The following is a 22769-nucleotide window of genomic DNA, read 5'->3' on the forward strand; positions in this document are numbered from 1 at the left end:
GAAATGTCATGCTCTCAAAAATGATTTCACTCTTATTAAATGACACATTCTTTCAACATTATTCTAGCAGTTGCATATTAACATGGTTATGTCAATTTCTGCAAGTAAAATTCCACTGACATTTCAATTGGGATTATATTAAACCTGTAATTTATGGGCCTTGTGGCCCAGAAATAATGTTTTATCTGCCATGATCTCAATACATTCATGACTTCCCATTTTCACAACTAAAATTTACTAATGAAATAACAATATTAAAATCAGTCAAACAAACAAAAAGTATCTTTTCCAATTCAATAATCTGGCAGACCAAAATAGAAAAAATTTAACATGTAATGTTTTGGACTACATATATCAATCATGCTATAAGACTCAAATTCCAGTGACCTTTGTGTGAACCACAATTAGACCTTGGTCCATTCCAGAGAGTTATATGAAACTCCATGAACATCCATCCAGTGAAATTTCAAGCTTTTATTTGTATAAAAAGTTGTACATGATGAGCAGCAAATGAAACCTGTATATCAGGAATAGGAATATGAGAAAGCCTTTATTTCTATGTGATAACTCCATCTCCCAAAATGGGATTCAGCTCTGATAGTTTCTCTCAGAACCTTCAATATGTTGCTTGAAATTGTGATGAAGAAAACACAAAATCTAGATTCAAATCTAGTGCATACCCATTTTTTTTGGGGGGGGGGACGTGCCCCTAGCCGCTAGGGCCTAGCGGGAACTAAATCCGGGACTCTCTGGTCTGCAGGCCGATGCTCCAACCACTGAGCCAAACCAGCCAGGGCTATGCTTACCCATTTCTTAACCTTGGAACAGAGTCTTGTTCGAGCCTCATTTTCTTCATCTGTAAAATAGGACCAATATTAATTATTATAGCATATGGTAGTAATCAGGACCTAGTGAGCAATCATCTTTATCAATACTACTCTTGATTTTTCTTGAATAGAAGGAAAATATCGAATAACACAAAATACCCACATTTGACAAGGAAATCCTTTTCATATTTACAAATGAACAAGGGAATATCTGGAAATTCAAACAAACAAAAAATAAACACGTGCATTACTATGATCTCTAATGGAAATACCCATAAATAAAACCACTATTTTCTTTTTGCCTGATTGCTCCATGTCATACTAGGAATAGAAGGAAAGACTACTAAGGTTGATACCGTCCCTCAGGAGAATTAAAGGGTTAGAGAAGTGGCATACAGAGCACAAGTGGTGGGATTTATCTTAGGTGGAAGAAAGGACACGTATTCCACTGTACTAGAAAGGAAGGAAGAGAAGATGGGCACTGTGATCAATTAAAAAACAAAACAAAACAAAAACTCCAGCTGATCTTCGAACAACATGGGTTTGAACTGCATGGTTCAACTTATCTGGAGATTTTTTCAATAAACATATTAGAAAAATTTTTAGAGGTCAGTGACAATTTGAAAAAACTCACAGATGAAATGCATAGCCCAGAAATATTGAAAAGTTAAGAAAGTTATGCATTTCATGAATGCATAAAATATACTATATATAGATACTAGTCCATTTTATCATTTACTACCATAAAATATGTACAAATCTTTATAAAAAGTCAAAATTTATCAAAACTTACACACATGCTTATAGACCATACATGGTGCCATTCACAGTCAAGAGAAATGTGAACAGTTAGTAAACTTATCTGTTGTGTATGTGTGTGTCTTCATGTGAAGATCTAATAACTATATGGCAAGAACTACATGAGACACTTTTGTGTTATCATCATCATCACCTAAGTATTCACTGTGTAGAACATAATGTGTAAGATTTATATTGAAGTGGATGGCCTATCCTTACATAGGCATAAAGTGAGTAATATGATATCTAAAATTAATGTTAGTTTTCTTACTGTTTTATAAATTTGCTTTCAAAGACTTATATTACTGTATAGTATGCCCCCTCTCTTGTAATCAGAAAAACTGCGTATCAACCTATCATCATGATCATGGGTGATATATATATATATATATATATATATATATATATATATATAAATTTATTTATTTTTTCTGGTACGTGCCCCCAGTGGGAACCAAACCCAGGACTCTCTGGGCCGCAGGCCGATGCTCCAACCGCTGGGCCAAACTGGCCAGGGCTCATGGGTAATGTTTTTTTCAAAATGTAACAATGTTTCCAATACTGTATTATGAATATGATGGAAATAAGGTATCCCATAAAAATTTTATAATGATTTATTTATTAGCATAGGGGCTAGGCTACTGTGAAGCAACATATAAATTACACTACAGACGCCATAAAGAAATACTTCTTTTTTATCAATGCAAAAATCACTATACCTATAATTAAATATTAATTTATTTATTTTTCACATTAGCTTTTAATTTTCTATATTTAGCATTAGTAATATGTATAACAGCATAACTGTTTTGTTTCATAAGACAATATTGATGTAAGTACTGACAGAAGATTCATCTCACAAACAATGACATCAACTTAAAATATTGATAAATACAGAACACTACTGAAAATGTATTTTTTATAACTTATTATTTTCTTAATAACATTTTCTTTTTCTAGCTTACTTTATTGTAAAAATACTGTATATAATACATACAACACATAAAATATGTGTTACTTAACTGTTTATTTTTCAGCAAGGCTTCTGGTCAATAGGTGGCTACTAGAAGTTAAGTTTTGGGAGTCAAAAGAATTTGGCCCTTCCTGACTGGTGAATTGAGCTCAGAAGTGGATCTTCCTCTGTCCTAGGCCCTACTGATTCTCAGGTCTTTAGACCCCAACAGGAATCCACATCATTGGCTTCCCTGGTTTGGGGGCCTTTGTCCTTGAACTTATACCACAAGCTTTCCTGGAACTCCAGCTTGGAGACACCACCAGATCAGGGGATTTCTTGACCTCAATAATTCCATGAAACACTTCCTTAGAATAGTTCTCTTCCTGTATATATATCCTATCAGTTTAATTTCTCTAGACAATCCTGAATACCACACTAGGGAAGAAAGAATTTCCAGGTGGAGGGAGTAATCAACTCTGTTCAAAATGATGAATGGGTCAATTAAGGAGAGGACTGTGAGATAGCCATTTGATTTAGAAATATTGATGTCATTGTTACCTTGACCAGAACAGGTTCATTTTAATAGAGGCTGTATAAGCTTGACTGGAGTGTGAGTCAGATAGAATGGGAGAAGAGAAACTGAAGACAGTGAGTGTAGACACCTCTTTACAGGAGGTTTCTTTGCTTTCAAGGGGAAGATAAATGGCCCTAAAGGTGGTAGAGAAACTGAGGAGAAAAATAAGTCTTTTATATTTATTTTTATTTTGTTTTTAAGATGGAAAAAAAATAACACCAGTTCGTATGCTGACATGAACGATCTAATAGAGGAATGAAACATAATGATGATGTTACCAATACTGTGAGACCATGAATTTCCTTTTTGATTTAGCCAAACTAGGTAAGGAGTTTCTGCTACTTACAACCAAAACAATTTTTACTAAAAGAGTGACCAATGTCTTTGGTATACCTAAGACATTTTTGTTTTATGCCTATTGAGATATAACTTTCAGTAATACTTTCTTTCATTCTGGTTTGGATGATACGTTATATGAATGGGTTTGGATGATAAATTTTACGGTCACATGAATTGGTTAGGAACATTGGTTCTAAAGCCATAGACTTCAGTCCTGGGCTTCTCACTTACAACCTGTTGTGTTGGGAAATTAATTTCTATACTTCAGTTTCTTCATATGAAAATAGGGCTAAGCATATGGCACATATCTCATGTTTTGCTGATCAAAAGAATTTAATCATTTAAAGAACTTACAAAAGGGCTTGCTAAATGTGGCAAATATTTTGTAAATAGTAGGTATTATTAGATCTGCATACCGCATGGTGCAAAACTCCCCTTTGCAGGAAAGACTGTAAACTGCTTGCTGATCTCTTTTGCCCTTTCACACATAACTTTAAAGTGATTAGTTAACATGCCACTACAAAAGTGAAATCATTCAGACCTCCGTATTATACGTAAGAAAACAGAGAAATAGAGAATTTAACTAAGATACAATAGAAATTTTAAAACAAGTGTTAATTGATGGACCATGTCAAGATGCTTGGTGTGCTGAGTAATTTTAAGTATTAACTAGACTAGGCCCCACGGTGCCCAGTATTAGGTCACACATTGTTCTGAGTGTGTCTGTGAGGATATTTTGAATGAGATTAATATTTGAATGGAAAAAATGAGTAAAGCAGGGTGTCCCACCTTTAATCCCTTGAAAACCTGAATAGAAGATGAAAGTTAACCTTACCACAAGCAGAGGTGAAGCTCTACTGCCTGAGTGCATGAGGTGAGACACTGGCCTTTTTTTTTTCAGACAAGAAAGTTTTATTGAAGCGTTCCTGGGAGAGGTTCGCTGGTCCGGGGGTTCAGGCCAGGGAAGTCTTGTGGTTATGGCCACCCAGGAAAGTTTTATAGGGGAGGTTGAGGAAAAAAGAGGGGAGGTATTTGGTGGTTTCGATTTCTCCTTGGGCCCTCTCTTTCCCTGAAGTCAGGTGACTCCTCAGAGACCTCATACCTTACACAAATAAAAGCCATTTATTAGCCAGCTGGCATCTGATTCTGAACACCCCTGTGACAGAGTCTTCGGAATCAGCTGAGACACTGGTCTTTTCTTGCTTTTGGACTTGAACTGAAAAAGTGGATCTTCAGATTCGATCCAGCAGCTTTTGAAAGTACACCATTGACTTGGGTCTCCAGCTTGCCGACAACAGAAGCTGGGACTTTTCTGCCTCAAGAATCATGTCATCCAATTCCTTATTTTAAAAAAGTCTTTCTCCACACATTAATACATATATTCCCCTCTGGAGAACCCTGACTAACACACTTAGAAAGGCACAAGCCTCTTGTTGAAGTGAAACTACATGACGACATGATGTAGCTCATCAAAAAGTAGGCAGTGTTTTCACAGGAATAGAGACCATCAGGGTCACAATATAAGATTTTCATAAATATTTACGGACAGTTATTAAATGGTAGGCAGAATTCTAAAAATGGTCTCCAGAGATTTTCCAGCATAATCCCAGGACTGTGAATAAGGTGAGTTATCACGTGAGGTAACCTAACATATATGTGTTAGGTTATTTGGCTACAGGGATTTTGTAGTTGTAATTAAAGATACTAAACTGTGTCCCTTAAAATAGGGAGATCATCCTGGATTAGATAAAAGAGTCTAATCTAATCACAGGAGCCATTTAAAAGCCAACCGTTTTCTCTGGCTAGCAGCAGCAGGAAAAGCAGGAGAGGTTTGAGGCACGAGAACTGCACTCAACATTGTTTGCTTAAACATGGGGGGACCACATGCCTGGAAATACAGGCAGCCTCCAGAATCTGAGAGCAGTCCCTGAGGACATCCACAAGCATGTGGGGTCAGTCCTGCCACCACAGAATCTGCTAACCACCTGAATGAGCTGGGAGGTAGCTTCCCCCAAGAGCCCCCAGGTAAGACCACAGCCAAGTTGACACCTTGATTTCAGCCTTGTGAGATGCTAAGCAGAGAACTCACTTCATCCATGCCACATGTCTGATCCATGGAAACTGTGAAATAATAAATATGTGTTGATTTAAGTCAATGAATGTGTGGCAATTTGTTGTGCAGCAATAGAAAACTAATATTGACGTTATCAGTGTATTGAATCTGCTGTGGTTTTGGTGACTCTGTATTATTCAACAACCTACTGGATAGGATGAGTAACAATTTCTGGCCAGCCATGTAGCTCTGAGGTACAAATTAAAATAAATATGGTGGGGGGCACAGTGCAGAGAGTTCTAAATTTTGTGCAGTGCAAATTGCAATATGAAGGTAAGAACGAAGCTAGAAGTGTGGCAGCAAAAAAAAAGGCCACTTTCTGGGAAGCCAGGTGCCATATTCAGTGTGAACAAGTTGGATGCTGGAGCTGCCCATTCTGTCCCAGACCTTTAGATAAGAGAGAACTTTCAGTTCCAAGGTTCTCTGTGGGACAACAGCAGAAAAGCACAGTCAGGGGAATGCAGGTAGTAGCTCTGAATTAAATTGAAATAGATCATTATGCAAAAGGATCTGATGTCATAGACATTCTTTGAGGCTTTAGAGTCAGACAGACTGGCTCCAATACTCTATGGTCCTAGCAGAGTTCCAGAATTCTAATTTATTAATTTAGTGTGTGTGTGTGTGTAAAACATGCCCTTGATAAACAAATTTGACAAATTTTACAGACCACTGGGGTTAAGATGCACGTGCCTGACTTTCTGCACTTAGCTGGATCAGCTTGAATGATCCTCTAACACCAGAGCTACCACAGTGCCTGGAATATAGAGTATTTCTGACTTATATCCAGCTCCCTATATTCATTAGCTTCTGGTACTAGTGAATTGCTGACTTCCTGGCTTTATGATTGGTGTAGGCATTTCTAATCATCTCAGTTGTCTGAAATGTCCTCACAGTGGAAGAACGTCAGCAAATCTCCTAGTCGTTGCAAATACAGAGTGATGATGCAAAAAAAAAAAAAAAAAAAATCATTTAAACATTAACTGGAAAACTTAATGAATATAAGACTTGTAATTCCATTAATTGTTTTGGTGAAACTCATAAATATTCAGGAATATGGAATCAAGTCTGTGAGCCCTCAAACAATGGACTTTTCAGGGACAGCCATGCAAGTTCACAGTCATAAGGACTCACCTCCCCTGATCTGACTCCTGATCCTATTGCCTGTATTTTCTCTCTAATTCCTTGTCTCCACTTCCACTTTTCCCCTTTAGAACAGCAAATGTACCTTGTGGAGTCTTCTAACTCATAAATTACATTCCTTTCTTTTGTTTCTTTTCCTATAAGATATTTGAAGACTGCAACTATGTTTTGTTTGCTGTTTGCACATCCCATATGAAGTCCACTGCAGGAAGCATTGGCAGGTATTACCGAAGGTTTATTGAATTCATTTATTTCATATTGAATCATTGACAGCAAAAAACCCACTGCTACTCTGGAGTCAGTACAGTAGATGTTTTCCATGGAGGCACTACATGTGTGGCTTCTGACTGTCAGGCGCCATGCAAACCTATCTAGACGCTAGGTGTTGGAGGCCTAGAAATCTGGCTCATTTGTGCTTGTGCCTCTGCATAGCATACTTTTCAGGTTACAATATGGTTTCAAGCAACAGCTCCCAGAACTCAGTCATGTATATGCCTTTCCTTATCAGCCACCCTCAACTCTAATGTTATCATAAACTCAATATTTTAGGTAAAGGAAAAGAATTATTTGTTATGAGTGAAACTGTAAACCTAGAATAATGATATAGTAATGGAATGGAATTGAAAAATTGTCAAAAACACATTTGTTTCTTTTATTTTCTTTTTTATCTGGGGTATATTGACCAATACAATACAAGCAATTAATTGTGACAGTAGTTCTTCTAAATCGCAGCTCTGCAACTTCCTATCTGTGTTCAGGGACAAGTTACCTATCCTCCTGAGCATTAATTTCCTCACTTGTGAAATTGGAATAATGCTACTTATGTCATAGAGATTTTCTCTAAATTATCAGTGAGATATGTAAAGTCCCTGAAACATGATAGACTCTCATAGTATTCTTATCATTGCTTTTGATATTGTAGTTTAAGAAAGAAACAAAACCAAACATAGGATTCCTTTATTAGTACATTGAGAATTGCACCGTCAGTAAGTTCACCTGAAGCAACAGGGCAAGGACACTTCCTCTGAGATGTAAGCTAAAGTGGAGTTAAGAAACTAAGAGTCTAACTGGTGTCTTCTCTTAGAGGACATATTATGTATTTTAAGAAAACTGCTAACAAAGCTACTGACTTTCAATGAAATAAATAACCTGGGAAAAGAGGGATAAACAGAAAAGAAAAAGATATTTTCCTACCAATATCATATTGCAAAGAATGAAAACTGCTCAAAACCCATTTTCACAGCCACTCTACCAAGGTGCCCATTCGTGGTGCATCTTTCCAAAACAAGCTGATTTTACTGGGAGTACTTGAAACCTTAGTGTGAAAGAGGAAATGCAGCATTTTCCTGAAGCCATTTTTGATATCAAACATCACTGTGTGTGCCTGATTGTCTTACTCTAAGGAGCCTGTGAAATCTTGGAACAGTGTGGTAACTCTGAGAAACCTGTTTTGCCTCTGAGGGAACGGGTCTCACGCCTGTGGGTGCACAGTGTCTCGATAAGTAAACTATCTTCCCTCCTTGGCTAGTTTGATATCTTCGTGGAAGGGAAGGACATCCTGCCAAGAACAGTAGTCTCACTCAAGGAAACTAGCTCTGCAACAAAGGACCCCGTCATGGTCCACAATCATCAAGTAACAGAGGAGTTGTAAATAACAATTATTGCAGTCCTTCACAAGGACGCTAAATAGTCACTTTTCATCTGCTACAAGCAGAAATCAGCGTGGAATATACCAACCTTTGTCCAAAGGAGCTGGGGAGAGATCTCTGGAATGAAGAGCTCCTAAAAGGTTAGAAGATGGGATGAAAACATTGGCGAGCTGTAACAGTGAACAAAAGGAGATGAATAAGACAGGACTGCTGGGGGCAAGACAAGTGGGGGTTTGGGCACACTACAGTCCTTGGGAAGTGCTGTTATCAAGTAGCCCTGAGTTTCCACCTCATGTGCCTACCTACTACTGCCAGATCCTGGGCAATTTACATAATGCCCTTGATCTCAATGGTCTCCCTTATAATAGTGGAAATGGAAATATTTCCTTGGAGGGTTTTTATTAGGATAAAATGGAAGAAGATCACTGAAGTAACTAGTGTAGGTACCCATCATTATGGGTACAACTACTTAACATTAATCTTAACTTTCATTTCAATTACTTCATTTTATTATATGGCTTTCATTGTGTTTAATTACAGAAATGTGCTTAGGTCTCATTGATAGCATTTATACAAAATAAAAGAAAATATTATATGTAAATATAGTACATGCCCTGCACAGTAAAAAATAAATAAATAAAAGTGGTAGATGACTGAGATCTGGTACCACCTCCTAAGTCATGCTGAGTACAAAGAACTGTGCTAACCCTTTGAGGGAGCCACAGAAAAGTGAGACAGACTTCTGACCCTCAAATACCTCCCAGCTAGCCCTGGCTGGGTGGCTCAGTTGGTTGGAGCGTCCTCCTGTATACCAGAAGGCAGCGTGTTCAATTCCCGGTCAGGGCACATACCCCGGGTGTCGGTTGGATCCTTGGTCGAGGCACATATGGGAGGCAACCGAGCGATGTTTTTCTCTCACCTCAATGTTTCTCTCTCTCTCACCCTTCCTCTCTCTAATACCAATAAAAAACATATCCATGGGTGGCGATTAAACCAAAATCTCCCAGATGACTGGCAGAGTATGCATGGCAGCTGACACAGATGGCACCTACCGGAATAACAACTTTGGAAACACATCTTATCCCTATTAGTATCACTTTCAAAAGATTCATTCATTTGTTTGCTCCACAGATATTCAGTGGTGCTCTTCTAGTTATATCAAAAAGTGTTCTGGAGGTGGATAGACAAAGACCAATGAAACAAAGCCCTTGTTCTCAAGGAGATCACAATGCAGTGCGGGAGACAGATACCCTGCATCACATCAACAGATATTCTCTGGATGACTACAATGCATGCTCAGCAATGTTCTGGACTGCTTGAGATATACCAGTGAACAAGAGGCAATGAAATCTAAGATCAGGGAGCCAGCATTCAAGCAGGAGCTATGGGAGAGGAAAGAGATAAGCAATGCACGTAGCAAAGAAATAAATAACAGTCAGAACCCATTTTTGGTAAATGGTATTACAGACAGACAATTTAGGACAAGGCAGAGAGGATAAGGAATATGGGTGGGGGTGGAAAAGATGGCTGCACTTAGCAATATAAAATGTGGTGGCCTGGGCAGGACTCTGTGAGGAGGTGAGAACTGAGCAAGACCTTGATGGAAAGGGGGATATTAGTCAGGCAGATATGGGCAAGGAGCATTCCAGGCAAATGCATTAGGTAGAGCAAAGGTCCTAAGGAGGGAGCTTGGCTGTCATAACCCAGAAACCACAAGAGTCCACGTGAGTTGGAGATGAATGACTGAAGCAGAGAATCATAGCTATAAAGTCAAAGAGGAAACAGGGCCCAGATCTTGTAGGGCCTTAAAGAGCTGTGAGAGGATTCACACCTGACTGATGCAGGACCAGAGAAGTACTACACAGGGTTTTGTTTCTGTGCTGAATTAGAAGTCCAGAGAGGAGACAGTATCAGGGAAAAGGAGGACACCACAGTCGGGAACCTGAAGTAGGGACCAAGGAATCAGTGAGTGCTGCCTCTTTGAGAGAGTGGAAAGACTCATTTGGACTTGACACCCCTCCATCTTTGTGTTCACACCCTTGAGTGCACATCTGTGCCATGACTCACAAAATCACAACATTAGATCCACCCCGAGAGTCATGCATTAATCCAGGAGGAAAACTGGAGAGGTATTTTGTATTCAATCACACTGTCGTTGCCAAGTCTTTACTTAATTCCTTAGTACAAACCCACTATGAAGCCACTTCTGTCCTTCAGGGAGAAAGAATGTACATAAAGAAGCAAGGAATTTGGGAACATGTAGAGAGTGATTTGAAAGACACAACCCACCAAACCTCCATAAGGGAAAAGATATGTACGGGGCTACCTACGTTCACTCGTCTTTCAATCTCTAATGAACAAGTAGCAGGTACAATAATAACAGTCCGTTGTGATCCCTGTAGCCTGTGTCATACTCTTTCTTTCAGTGAACACCCCACGATAATCTCCTAATGTGCTGTCACTTTCCAATCTGCCTGCTCCTTCCTAACTCAGAAAAAAGTGCGGAAATATGCATCCCAAACTTATTGGTCTCAGAGAAGATCCTCTCAGCTTTCGACCATGACATAGAAGCTATGTTCTCCTGGGTGCCTGGATATTCTAGGGGAAAAATGAGAGAGGAGGAAGTCCATACCAAAGCAATGGTGCGTACTGTGCATCTCAGCAACTCTCAACAGATGGGAAATTTGTCATAGTGAATGGAAGACGATGACCTTTGGAGTCAAGCAGACCAAGGTGCGAATCTCAGCTCCATCACTTACTGCCTAACTTACCTAAACCCACCTCAGCCTGTTTCTTAATGGGCTGAAGTGGGATCTTGACACTCACTTTTCAAGTTTCTTGGTAAATAAATATTTAGAGCATAAAATAAAGCAGACCGTCAGTAAATCAAAATCGATGGTGGGAGTGATGACAAAATAGAGTATCTTCTCTTCTGTATCACTTAATTCCACATTATGCTTGCAGGGGCAATTGAACTTCAAGTTGTTAAGTAACATGTCAAGGTGACACATATAATTGATGGAAGTGAGATGGGCACTCAGGTGTTCTTTTCATTATATTGTGCAAGAGAAGAACATCCAGATGGGAAAATAACTTTCTTTGAACTCAGTAACTCTGAGCAAATGAACACCTTACACAAACAGTCAACTCTGAATGTCATCAAAGAATGTCAAAAAAAAAAAAAACCACACACACACACAAAAAACGTAGCTCTGGATGAAAATAATCCTTTTGACAAGAGATGGTGATATGGTAGGGGCACAGGCTAGAGAGACACAAAGACTTGAATCCAAATGCAGACTCCACTCTAAGCTGTCTCTTCCATGACATGGAAACAATAACTGCCTCCTTAAGTTTTAATCTGTCAGTTAAAAAGGACACAGGCTGCAACACTGGGCCTGGTACAGAGACTGTTCACAACAAATATTACCTGTCTTAACCTCATCCCTTTCCTTCTGTCTCCAGGGAAAGTTCAATGCCAACCTCTTCAAGTAGAGGTGAAATTTCTACTCTGGAAAATATTCTCTCTCTATTTCTGGTTGGATATTGATGACTGGCAGTTAATGGTTGTGTTAGCTAGCTTTTGGTGCATAACAAACCACTCCCCGATTTAGTGACTTTGAACAACAACCAGTGCTTGCCCTCACAATTCTGCAGCTCAACAATTTCAGCTGGGCTCAGTCGAATGGTCCTTCTGCTGTTCTCAGAAGGCCTACTTATGCATCTGTGGACAGTGCCCTGTCAGCTAGGTGGCTCAGCTGGGGGTGCCTCCTGCTGTGGACAAACCAGGTGGTGGAATGCTAGTGTCTCAGAAATGATTTTGACTCTTCTTCTAGAGAAAATGTCACAACTATCTGACTCTATGATTCTAATAGGTGTATGATAAAATTCTTTCATGAAATTCTGAGGACAAAAAATAATTTGAAATTTTCCTTGGTTTTGTACTAAACCTATAAGTTGTGGATCTCGTTCTGCAGTAATACGGTATGTATGTCTTTGCCAGAGGAAACCCAGCTTGGAACCTCTTTCCATATTACACTGCTGCAATTCCTCTCCCTTCCAATGAACATGCCCCCAGCAGAGGCATATTGATAGGCATAAACGGATGTAAAAGTGATGGAATGAACTAGAAACTGGCCCCTCTGGTGAGACAAGCAGATAGTACCTGGTATTGTGAAGTAGCCTTGTGATGTGGCTGGGGTCTGGTGTGAGCACCCCTCCACTCAGACAGCAGCCCGATCTCCCACCTTAGCTCCTTCTCATCTAGTCAAATCATTGTTGAAATCTGAATACAAGCTTCTCATTTTCTACTGCAATGCCTTAACCATATTTTTGGGATCCAATGGTATAATTTATTTTGGGGTGGTTGACATTGCTACCGTGAATGTCATTTCCCCGTTCTAACTTTAAAAAATATTTTTATTGATTTTTAGAGAAAGAGGGAGGGAGAGGGAGAGAAAGAAACATTGATGCCAGAGCGAAGCATCCATAGGCTGCCTCCTGCACACCCACGACCAGGATCCAGCCTCCAACCCTGGCATATGCCTTGACCACAGTCGAACCTTGCAACCTTTCAGTGCACAGGACGACGCTCAACCAATTGAGCCACATAGGCCAGGGCTCCCCATTCTACGTTACACGTGATTATGGCTGACACACGTGAAAGCTCTCAGTATTTTAAGTATTGTAATTTCATTCTGCCATTTAAAGGGATTTATATTTACACTGTTTCTGAGGTGTTCCACAAGAATATACACACATCATCTGCAAATAAGGACGAGTTTGTCTACCAAAATGACAGACTTTTTTCTCTTGACAATCTCATTACACTAGAACAAAAACCAAAAACACCTAAAACAATGTAAATGATATTGGTGATGATATTTGCCTACATCCTGATTGTAATATACTTTTTTCCAGCGGTTTAACATCCCTTGTGCATTTGTGAGTATGCGCACACTGAGGAATACAGCCTGCTAAAATGTATTTTCCTCACTTGTTTTTAATCATGGAGTGTTCCATTCCTTCCTATGTTCTTGATCACGTACAGATCACTAAAATAGGGTCAGTAGCAGTAGTGTCTTTTTTGGCTGAAGTTATTCTCTTTATGTCTCCAGTTAATCATTGTCGTCATATATGACCCATACATCTTTATCATATTATATTCTAGATATTGCAGGTGTCTGTTGCTGCTGGGAACAGGATCCTTTTTATGTGTTATTCTGGGTATCAATGGGGTGGAGCAGACCCTGGGAAGCTGAACTAACTTGTTATTTTAAAATTGAACTCTATGTTTGTTTGTTTTTAATCTCCACCCAAGGATAGTGTTCTATTTATCTTCGGATAGAGTGGGAAGCAGAGAGAGGGAGAGAAAGGGAGAGAGAGAAAGAGAAACATTGACGTGAGAGGGACACATCCACTGGTTGCCTTCAGCACAACCCTGACCAGGGCTGGGGAGGAACCACAACGCGGGTGGGGTACGCGCCCTTGGCCAGAATCGAACCCCCCCCCACACTGGTCCAGGGGCCCACACTCTGTCGCTGAGCCAAACCGGTCATGACGATCTGGATGCTTCTTAACTACTTTCCACTTACATCTCAGTCCATGTCCACTTGTTGAAAGAATTATTTCATTGGAGTGAGTTCTGGGTGATCCTGCTTGTCTGATGCCAGCAGAGTGCCTGTTGGTAAGAGAGAGACAAAGATGCATTAAGTTGCAATATGGCCAAAGCTGAGGGACATCAGAGGCTTCTCCATAAGGCTACAACTATGGTTAGAGTGGGAAAACAACACAAACATTTAAAAGGTGAGGGAAACCTTTAGGTTGTTGAATTTTTGCCTGGGGTGGGGCCACTGCTTGGCCTCGAGACAGGATGACCAAACAGAGAGGTGCGAGAGCACCAAGTGGCTTTGCTGCGTGCAGTCCCACGCCAGGAGGCTTCTAAAAACCAAAGTGAAGACTATGAAGGCATTTCCACAGGCATGCTTTCCTAAACCCCAACCAGTACTTAACAACGAGAGAGTGAGAAGGGTGGCGTGTGTGGAGGGTGAAGATTCTTGGGATTTAATAAAACACTATTTGGGGTGGTCCTCCAGCTGTTGGGAGAATATGATCCCAATGCAACAGAAGAGGGGCTTTCTGAGGAATGGTGGTGGTGGTGGTGGTGGGGGGGGGGGGTGGTTAGATGTCCATAGGGTTGAAGAAAAGCGTCAAGTTATGGGCTGTGTCTAGATGTCCGGCAGGCAAGGTGAAGAACCTGTTGAAGAAATAAAACTGTGTGATATGACTCAGCAAAGATTAGGTGAGACTTTGATCCAAGAATACCGAGATCCTTTTGACAAACCCGAGCCTTGATATAAATAAGCCAGTACCATTCACGATGGGCGATGTGGAAGGTGCACTGGATCCTATTGTGGGGAGAAGGATGGACTGTGTTTCTTAACCTGGTGGGCGGTGAGGAGAAACGTCCCGTGGCGCCACCGCCACGGTCAGCTCCCAGGTACACGTGGAAACAGCGCTAGCCCAGGTCACAAAGCGGTGAATTGAACTCCGCGTGAAGGAGATTCCCAGCCGGAGAGGTGCGGGGCGCCTGCGCAGTGGGCCCCAGGCACTGCGCTGCGGGAGTCGGGAGACCCCCACCCCGCCCCTCGCCCTCCGGCGGGAACGCGCACGTGGAAAGGGACGCGAACGCGCACGCGAAGGCACCCCAAGTCCTTCTGCCCTGCCGGGGCGGCTGAGGAGGGGGCGACTGGCGCAGGAGCCGCGGGGGGGCTGCGTGCCACAGCGCCTCCTCCACCCAGGCGTGTGCGCTCGGGACCCCGGCCGGCCGCGGAGAGGCGGACTAACTGACGTCCTCGCCGTTCCCGCCCCCTCCTCGTCCAGCCCCGCCCCCGCCTCATCTTGTCTGAGGCTTGAGCTCCCTGGCTGAGGCGCCTCACTCTCCCGCCCCTCGCAGCGGCCCGTTCTCTCCACCGCACCTCACCCGGCGGCGGCGGCAGCGGCAGCGGCAGCGGCAGCGGCAGCAGCAGCAGCGGCAGCGGCGGCGACCCGAGCAGCAGTGAGCGCGGGAGCAGGCGGCCTGGAGGATGAAGTGCAAGCCGAACCAGACGCGGACCTACGACCCGGAGGGCTTCAAGAGGCGGGCGGCGTGCCTGTGCTTCCGGAGCGAGCGCGAGGACGAGGTGCTGTTAGTGAGTAGCAGCCGGTACCCGGACCGCTGGATCGTGCCGGGCGGGGGCATGGAGCCCGAGGAGGAGCCGAGCGGCGCGGCCGTCCGAGAGGTGTACGAGGAGGCGGGAGTCAAGGGGAAGTTAGGCCGGCTCCTGGGCGTCTTCGAGCAGAACCAAGATCGCAAGCACAGGACCTACGTGTTCGTCCTGACTGTCACTGAGGTTCTGGAGGATTGGGAAGATTCGGTGAGCATTGGGAGGAAGCGAGAGTGGTTCAAAATCGAAGATGCCATCAAGGTCCTCCAGTGCCACAAGCCCGTGCATGCCGAATACCTGGAGAAACTAAAGCTGGGCGGTTCCCCCACCAATGGAAACTCCGTGGCCAGGTCCGTGCCCAGGAGCGACCCCTAGTATGTACCGCTCCTGCACAGAGCCCTCTGCTTTCCGCTTGCCCTAGAGCACCTAGTGCCCGCGCACCTCCCGTGCCCTGTGCGGGCTCCCCGGGGGAGGGGGCTCCTTTTGTTTCCTTGGCAGACCTCGCAGTCACGCTTGCAGACTGTCTCACTTGCCAGCCACTGTTTTCCGACAAGTTGCACGTTTTTCAGATACTTTGAGAATCGCTTCTTGCTGGCGCTGTTTAACATCCTTCACGTGGGTTTTCTTTAAAGGTGCCTTCACTGCTCACCCAGCCCTCGGGGTGTGTGCGTGTGCGTGTGCGTGTGCGTTCGCGCGCGTGTGTGCATTTTTGGCACCAGTCTTGTGGTTTTGTAGCGAACGCATTTAAAATCTGGTCACCTGGTTGTCTGGCACCTTGCATTAATTTTCTTTCTAAAGTTGTCTCCTCGTTCACAGTATTCGCCCTTGTCAGCAAGCCCTTCTGTGGTGGGAATTGGTTTAAATGATCCGTTTTGAATTTTTAAGAATGATTGAAGAAATTGGACCCCTTGCGCTCTTGCCGCACCCCACAATAATTTTATCTTCTGAATGTGTTCTGATTTGCCCTTCTCAGAAATTTCTTGACTCATATGTACATAATTTGATTGCAAACATTGTTCACAACTGGTAAGTTTTGACTGCTTACTTGAAATGGCCATTCCTGCCCTGGCCGGTTTGGCACAGCGGTTAGCGTGTAGGCCCTCAGACCAGAGAGTGCCAGGTTGGGTTCCTGCTAAGGGCAAGTACCTCAGTTGCAGTTGGTCCTTGGCCCCCATTGGGGTCCTGTGGGGGGCAGCCAGTTGATGTGTCTCTCTCATGTCCATGTTTCTCTCTCTCTCTTCCTCCCTCTCTCCCTCCCACTCTATCTGAAGATAAATGCAAAAGTGTTCTCGGGTGAGGATAACAAAAACCCATCAAACAAACAGAAAACAAATGGCCATTCCCTGTGGACCCCAAAGGTAGTTTAACAAAATATTACTATAGAGTAGATATTTCTCAGGACGATATTGTTGGCCAAACACATCCATATATCTTATTGGGAAAAGTCTCTTCATAGAGGATGATGTAGCATGTTCCACTTCCAACACCCATTGCCCCTGTCTCAATACCCTTAGAACAACCATGGTTTTCTCAACATAAACTCGTTTTTGAAAGAAAATTATTTCACATGTTTAAATTTAGCAACATTCCAGTTAAACTTCCTGACTACCAGTAAATACAGGGTTGGGATCTGGATGATGATAACATCCCAAATGAGTGTGGAACCTTTCTTGATACTCTGCTGTTATAGACTGTCAAAGTATTGGGACACTAGAACAATCTCTCCTAAAGATTTAGAGTAAATGTTTTGTCTCACGCAACAATCTTTTTGGGGTAATGAATTAAAAACTCTTACAGTTGCCTCCATCCTTGCTTGTCATCAGGAATCCCAACTGAAATCCTTAGGTCTCTTCTGGAACTACCTTTAATTCTCCTAGGCATGTCTTCTGATAAAATGTTAATACTGTAGTTAGTAGATTTTAAATATTTATGGAAAAAGCACTATAAGAAGTGGAAAAGTCAGTCAAGTAAAACATGACATTTTCATGAGAGAGAGCTTGATGTGATAGAAACTACAGAGGGACTTTGAAGTCAGACAGACCTAGGGATGAAAATGGTTCCAGTTCTTGCTCACTCTGTTAGTTCAGTCGTTATCTAATTATGTGATGCTCAGTTTTTTTAAATATAAAATTGGAGATAACATAAAAAAGATAAACCTCTAAGAGAAGCCTTTCCTGATCACCTAGTTTAAGATACTCTCTTTAGTGTGTGTCATGGTTCTCACAATTTTCACAATTTTGTTTTAATCCTTACATGAGGATATGTTTTTATAGGTTTTGTTTTTTTTTTGTTTGTTTGTTTGTTTTTGAGAAAGAGAGAGTAACATCAAAGTTAGAGAGAACATGGATCGGATCGGCTGTCTCCCGATCCTGCCCCAACTGAGTATCAAACCTACATCCTTTTTTTTTTTTTTTGGTGTGTGGAACGACGCTCCAACCAAATGATTCACCCGGCCAGGGCCTGTTTTTCACAATTTATTGTACTTACCTATTTACATGGCTGCGTGGCCACTAGAACACAAACTCTTTGATGGGTAGTATCCATAAGCTTGAATTATTTCCATAACCTTAGAGTCTAGAACACGGAGTTCAGTAGTTTTTGTCTGAGATGACTGCCCCTCTTTTGCAATACTAGTATCGCTTCTTTCCTGACTTTTTTTGTTTCTTAATGCATAATGACCTGTAACTCCCTCAGTTGCTTATCCACAATCACATTTCATCTCCATTAGGTAACTCTTTGAAGGCTTTCTAAATGTGAAGCAAGTGATGTGGATAATAGGCCCTTTGTAAATTTGTTCTTTGGAGAAATTGTTAAATTAGTATAAGCCTGTTAATCATATGTTGGTTTGTTTTTCCAGATAAACAGCAAAATCTTCATGTTTGCTTTGAAGAAATTGTTAATGTGAACCATCGATCAATGGAATTGTCAAGTGCAGGTAACCACTTCCATGTTTCCAAGGAGACAGCTCATCTGGGTTTCCTCCTACATCTTGGAACAGCCCTTCTCTGTCTATTCTACTGACTCCTCTTGCCTTGGTTATTGTACTGTGTATGTGAGCAGACTCTTAATTCAGCACCTATAGCCTTTTGTTGTGCTTTTTTTGATGTTCCTGCACCTCCATTAGATTATGATATCCTTGAGAGCAAGGACCACGTTTTCTTACTCTGCATATTTTGCATCTGAGACACTACTTGAAATATGGTTGATATCACTGAAGGTTCTTTGATATAATTTATATTTGTCATCACTGTGTGGCAAATTTCTTTCCCGTCTACTCTGGTGCTTATAGAGTATATATGCTGGCTAGGCACCGTGTGTGTGGCTTTTCTGCATCAGGTGTTTCCGAAACTTTTCAAGGCAGTTGTAAGATGTTGAAGGACAAGAATTATTACTCATATTTCTATGTCATATCACACAGTGGCTGGCACACTTTTAAGATTATCCCATCACTTAAGGCAACATTTTGTAGAATCAGTCCTTTGTGTAATAACTTCAGTGTTTTTGTACTGTTGCTAATTTGCTTAAAATTTTATTCAGAAAATAATTTGTTATAAAACTAACTGTAAAAGTAAACACAATGAACACAACCTAATATTGTAAGCTTTTATAAAAAAAATTTTAAATGATATACAAATAATAAATTTGATGTTTTTGCAATGTTTTAACCACTTCTTTCAGGTAATCTTAACATCTCTTTGAAGAAAATGTTTTTCTCAATTTAAAGATTCAGTATACTGTATTAATTTGACGCCAGAGCCAACAAAGACTGCAGTATAGGCAGATTCCAAAGTTAATTATGTCTCTTAGTTTGCCTAGGTTTCTTTTGTATCTCATGCTGATTCGGTTGGCCATAGTTTTTATCTCCTTTTCCAATACACACTGCTAGCTCTTCATCCCACCTGGTTTCTGCATATGAGAATGCAGAGGACTGAGAGACAGATAAAATTGTTGTCATTTGGAAAAGGCATTGAGAGGGAAAAAAAGACAAAACTGTGAGTAGGGAACAGAAAATGAAGGATTTAGAAAGAGAGGACATGGGTCAGCTGCTTCCAGGAGAGCAACTTTAAGAAAATGACAAAGATGTTTAAAGGAAATGTCATGAACCTTTGCCATGGGGTTTATGATATCAGCACTCTTCCCCAGCTTCCTTCAAAGGCCCCAGAGTGATTTTTTTTTTTCATTTTAAAGCATTTACATGGGAAAAAACTTGGGCTTCATTTTAGTGTTACACACTTACTCATGGTACCAGTAAAATATACTGATTGTTCCTCCAAGATCTCACAGAATTTTACATAAAAACACCTCCCCAATTTATGGGGGGGGGGTGTAGGTGTAAAATCGTACTGCAGTTATGTTTTTTTTTAATCCTTACCTTTTAGAAAAATGTACTGTAAATTTTACAGATAAAATGAGATACTACTACTGGTGTGTTTGATTCAAAATAATCTGAGGGTGGGGATAGGTGAGTGTGTAGATGAAACAAAATTGGCCATAAACTGATAATTGTTGAAGCTGTTTGATAGATGTTTGGGAGTTCATTACACTATTCTCTCTACTTTTGTATATGTTTGAAAATTTCCATAATAAAATTGAAAAAAAAAAACTTTCTTCAGTGTTTACTTGCAAGCCCCCTCTATCCCTAAAACATAAGTGGGAAAGGATGGTCAAATGATAAATCCACAGCCAAGACAAACTACTCCCCTTCCAAAACCTAGGTTTTGTTTCTGAGCTAAACATATTTGCAGACTTGCTCTTCACTTAGTGTGATTTTTTTTTCCCCTCAGAGGTCTCTAATTTCCAAATGCAAAAAGACTTTTAGCCCTATCAGTATGCTACAGATGACCAGAAAACTTTGAACCCCAGTGGTGGACATAACCTTAGGTTACAGATGAGACAACACTCCTCATTCTACAATTTATTTTTAAAATAACATTGAATTTTTTCCTTATTACAAACTTAGTTAATCCCAACTAAAGTAAATTTTGAAAATTTCCCCCAAAATAAATTAAAAATAACATGTGATCCCCCTACGCAGAATAACCAGGTTTGAAAATTAAAATATATGTGTATGTGTGTAGTCCCACGTTTTTTCTTTTTCAAATGTAAATATGTGTACCAAAATATGACTGGCACAAATGAGTCCTCAGAATTTTTTAGGTTACTGCTGAGGGCCATTACAGAATTTGTGCTATGTCTGTTCTGCACAAGGGCAGCAGGTATGAAGCAGGGCAGAACTGGCCTGTTTTTTTTTCCCCTAATTCCCACACAAACTTTCTACTTACCAAGCACTGAGGCCCATGGGGTGTGTGTATGGAATTAATTCAGAGGAGTGCCGCTTTAATAAATCACATGATTTCATTATATTGGCTAAAAGTAGGTATCCTACTACCTTGTTTTCTAGAAATTAAACTGTGTCTTCTCTGGAGTCTCAGCAAGCTACCATATTACTTCCTCTCTGGAGCTTCTGGCCCTCATGAGGTTACTGCTCTCTGGGCACAGTGGTTTTCAAATGGCAAACAAGGAGGCCACCACTCTGGACTTGGGGAATAGAATTCTGTTTTTCCTCTTCTACCTTTTAATCCCAAAATGTGCTTTCCTCTACCCTAAATCCCTATAACACACCAGAGACCAGACCATAACTTCTAGTCTTTTTTTTAATCCTCACCCATTGATATGTTTATTGATCTTTTTAGAGAATGGGAGAGAGAGAGAAAGAGAAACACTGATGTGAAAGAGAAACATTGATCAGTTGCCTCCTGCATGCACCCTGACCTGGGATCCAACCCACAACCTAGGTATGTGTCCTGACCAGGAATTGAACCCACCATCTTTTAATGTATGGGCTGATGCCCCAACAACTGAGCCACTCAGCCAGGGCCAGACCATAACTTTTTTTTTTTTTTCAATTAATTAATTTATTTTTGTTACAGATGTTTTTCCCCTTTTCCCCCACTGATACCCCCTCCCTACCTCCCTGCCCTGTCCCCAGCTTTGTTGTCCATGTCCATTGTTCATGCATACATGCATATAAGTTCTGTGGTTTATCTCTCCCCCACCACACCCCCTCTTCTGGGGATTGTCAGTCTGTACCCCACTTCCACATCTCTGGGACTACCCCATTCCTCAGACTGTTATGTTCATTATATTCCACAAATAAGTGAGATTATATGATACTTGTCTTTCTCTGTTTGGCTTGATTCACTTAGGATAATACTTTCCAGGTCCCTCCATGTAGTCTCAAAGGATAGGAAATCTTTCTTTCTTACAGCTGCGTAGTACTCCATTGTGTGTATGTACCACTGCTTTTTTATCCATTCGTCCACTGATGGACACTTGGGCTGTTTCCAGGTCTTAGCTATATTGTAAATAGTGCTGCTACAAACTTGGGGGTACATGTATTCTTTTGATTGGTGTTTCAGGCTTCTTAGGGTATATTCCTAGAAGTGGGATCACTGGGTCAAATGGAAGTTCAATTTTCAATTTTTTGAGGTAACACCATATTGTTTTCCATAGTGGCTGCACCAGTCTGCATTCCCACCAGCAGTGTACTAGAGTCCCCTTTTCTCCACATCCTTGCCAACACTTGTTGTTTGATGATTTGTTGATGGCGCAGGCCATAACTTTTTTTAAAATGATTTTTCTTTTATTGATTTTAGAGAGGAAGGGAGAGGGAGAAAAATAGAAACATTGATGAGAGAGAATATCGATTGGCCACCTCCTGCATGCCTCGCAATGGGGATCGGGCCCATAACTTGGGCATGTGCCCTGACAGGGAATTGAACCGGTGACCTCTTGGTGCATGGGTTGACGCTCAACCACTGAGCCATACAGCCGGGCAGTCCATAACTTTTAATAAGATTTTACTGAAGATTACCAGATTATGTGAGGTGAGTGTAATACAAAGAACACAATTTACAACTACTGCACAGGTCAGATCTTCCCTAGAAGACTGACTCCCCAGTGGAACACCATTTAATTGGTGACAATTATATGCACATATACACACATGTCCACATGCATTTAAAGTCCCTAGAAATTGTCATAAGGGCATACAGCAAATGAATAAACATTTGTTCAAGAAAATCTAATCTCTAAAAATAGTGATAATATGTGTTCATTTGAGTTAAAAGCTGTTTTGTCTTTCCCAGCTCCATATGACAAGGTCTATT

At 41.2% G+C, this 22769-nt stretch overlaps 1 protein-coding gene across 1 annotated transcript; it reads left to right on the plus strand.

The window, feature by feature from the left end:
- Window positions 1–15327: 15327 nt before the first annotated feature.
- Window positions 15328–15976, plus strand: LOC118636324 (diphosphoinositol polyphosphate phosphohydrolase 3-alpha). Its single transcript, XM_036271415.1, has one exon. The coding sequence runs from the start codon at window positions 15481–15483 to the stop codon at window positions 15973–15975; it is 495 nt and encodes a 164-aa protein (XP_036127308.1). The 5' UTR covers window positions 15328–15480; the 3' UTR covers window position 15976.
- Window positions 15977–22769: the final 6793 nt, after the last annotated feature.

Source organism: Molossus molossus, unplaced genomic scaffold (assembly GCF_014108415.1).
Source record: "Molossus molossus isolate mMolMol1 unplaced genomic scaffold, mMolMol1.p scaffold_m16_p_2, whole genome shotgun sequence".
NCBI classification, from domain to species: Eukaryota; Metazoa; Chordata; class Mammalia; order Chiroptera; family Molossidae; genus Molossus; species Molossus molossus.

Excerpts from the sequence above, each read along its gene's own strand:
- LOC118636324 (XM_036271415.1), top strand. The coding sequence starts at position 15,481 with ATGAAGTGCAAGCCGAACCAGACGCGGACCTACGACCCGGAGGGCTTC.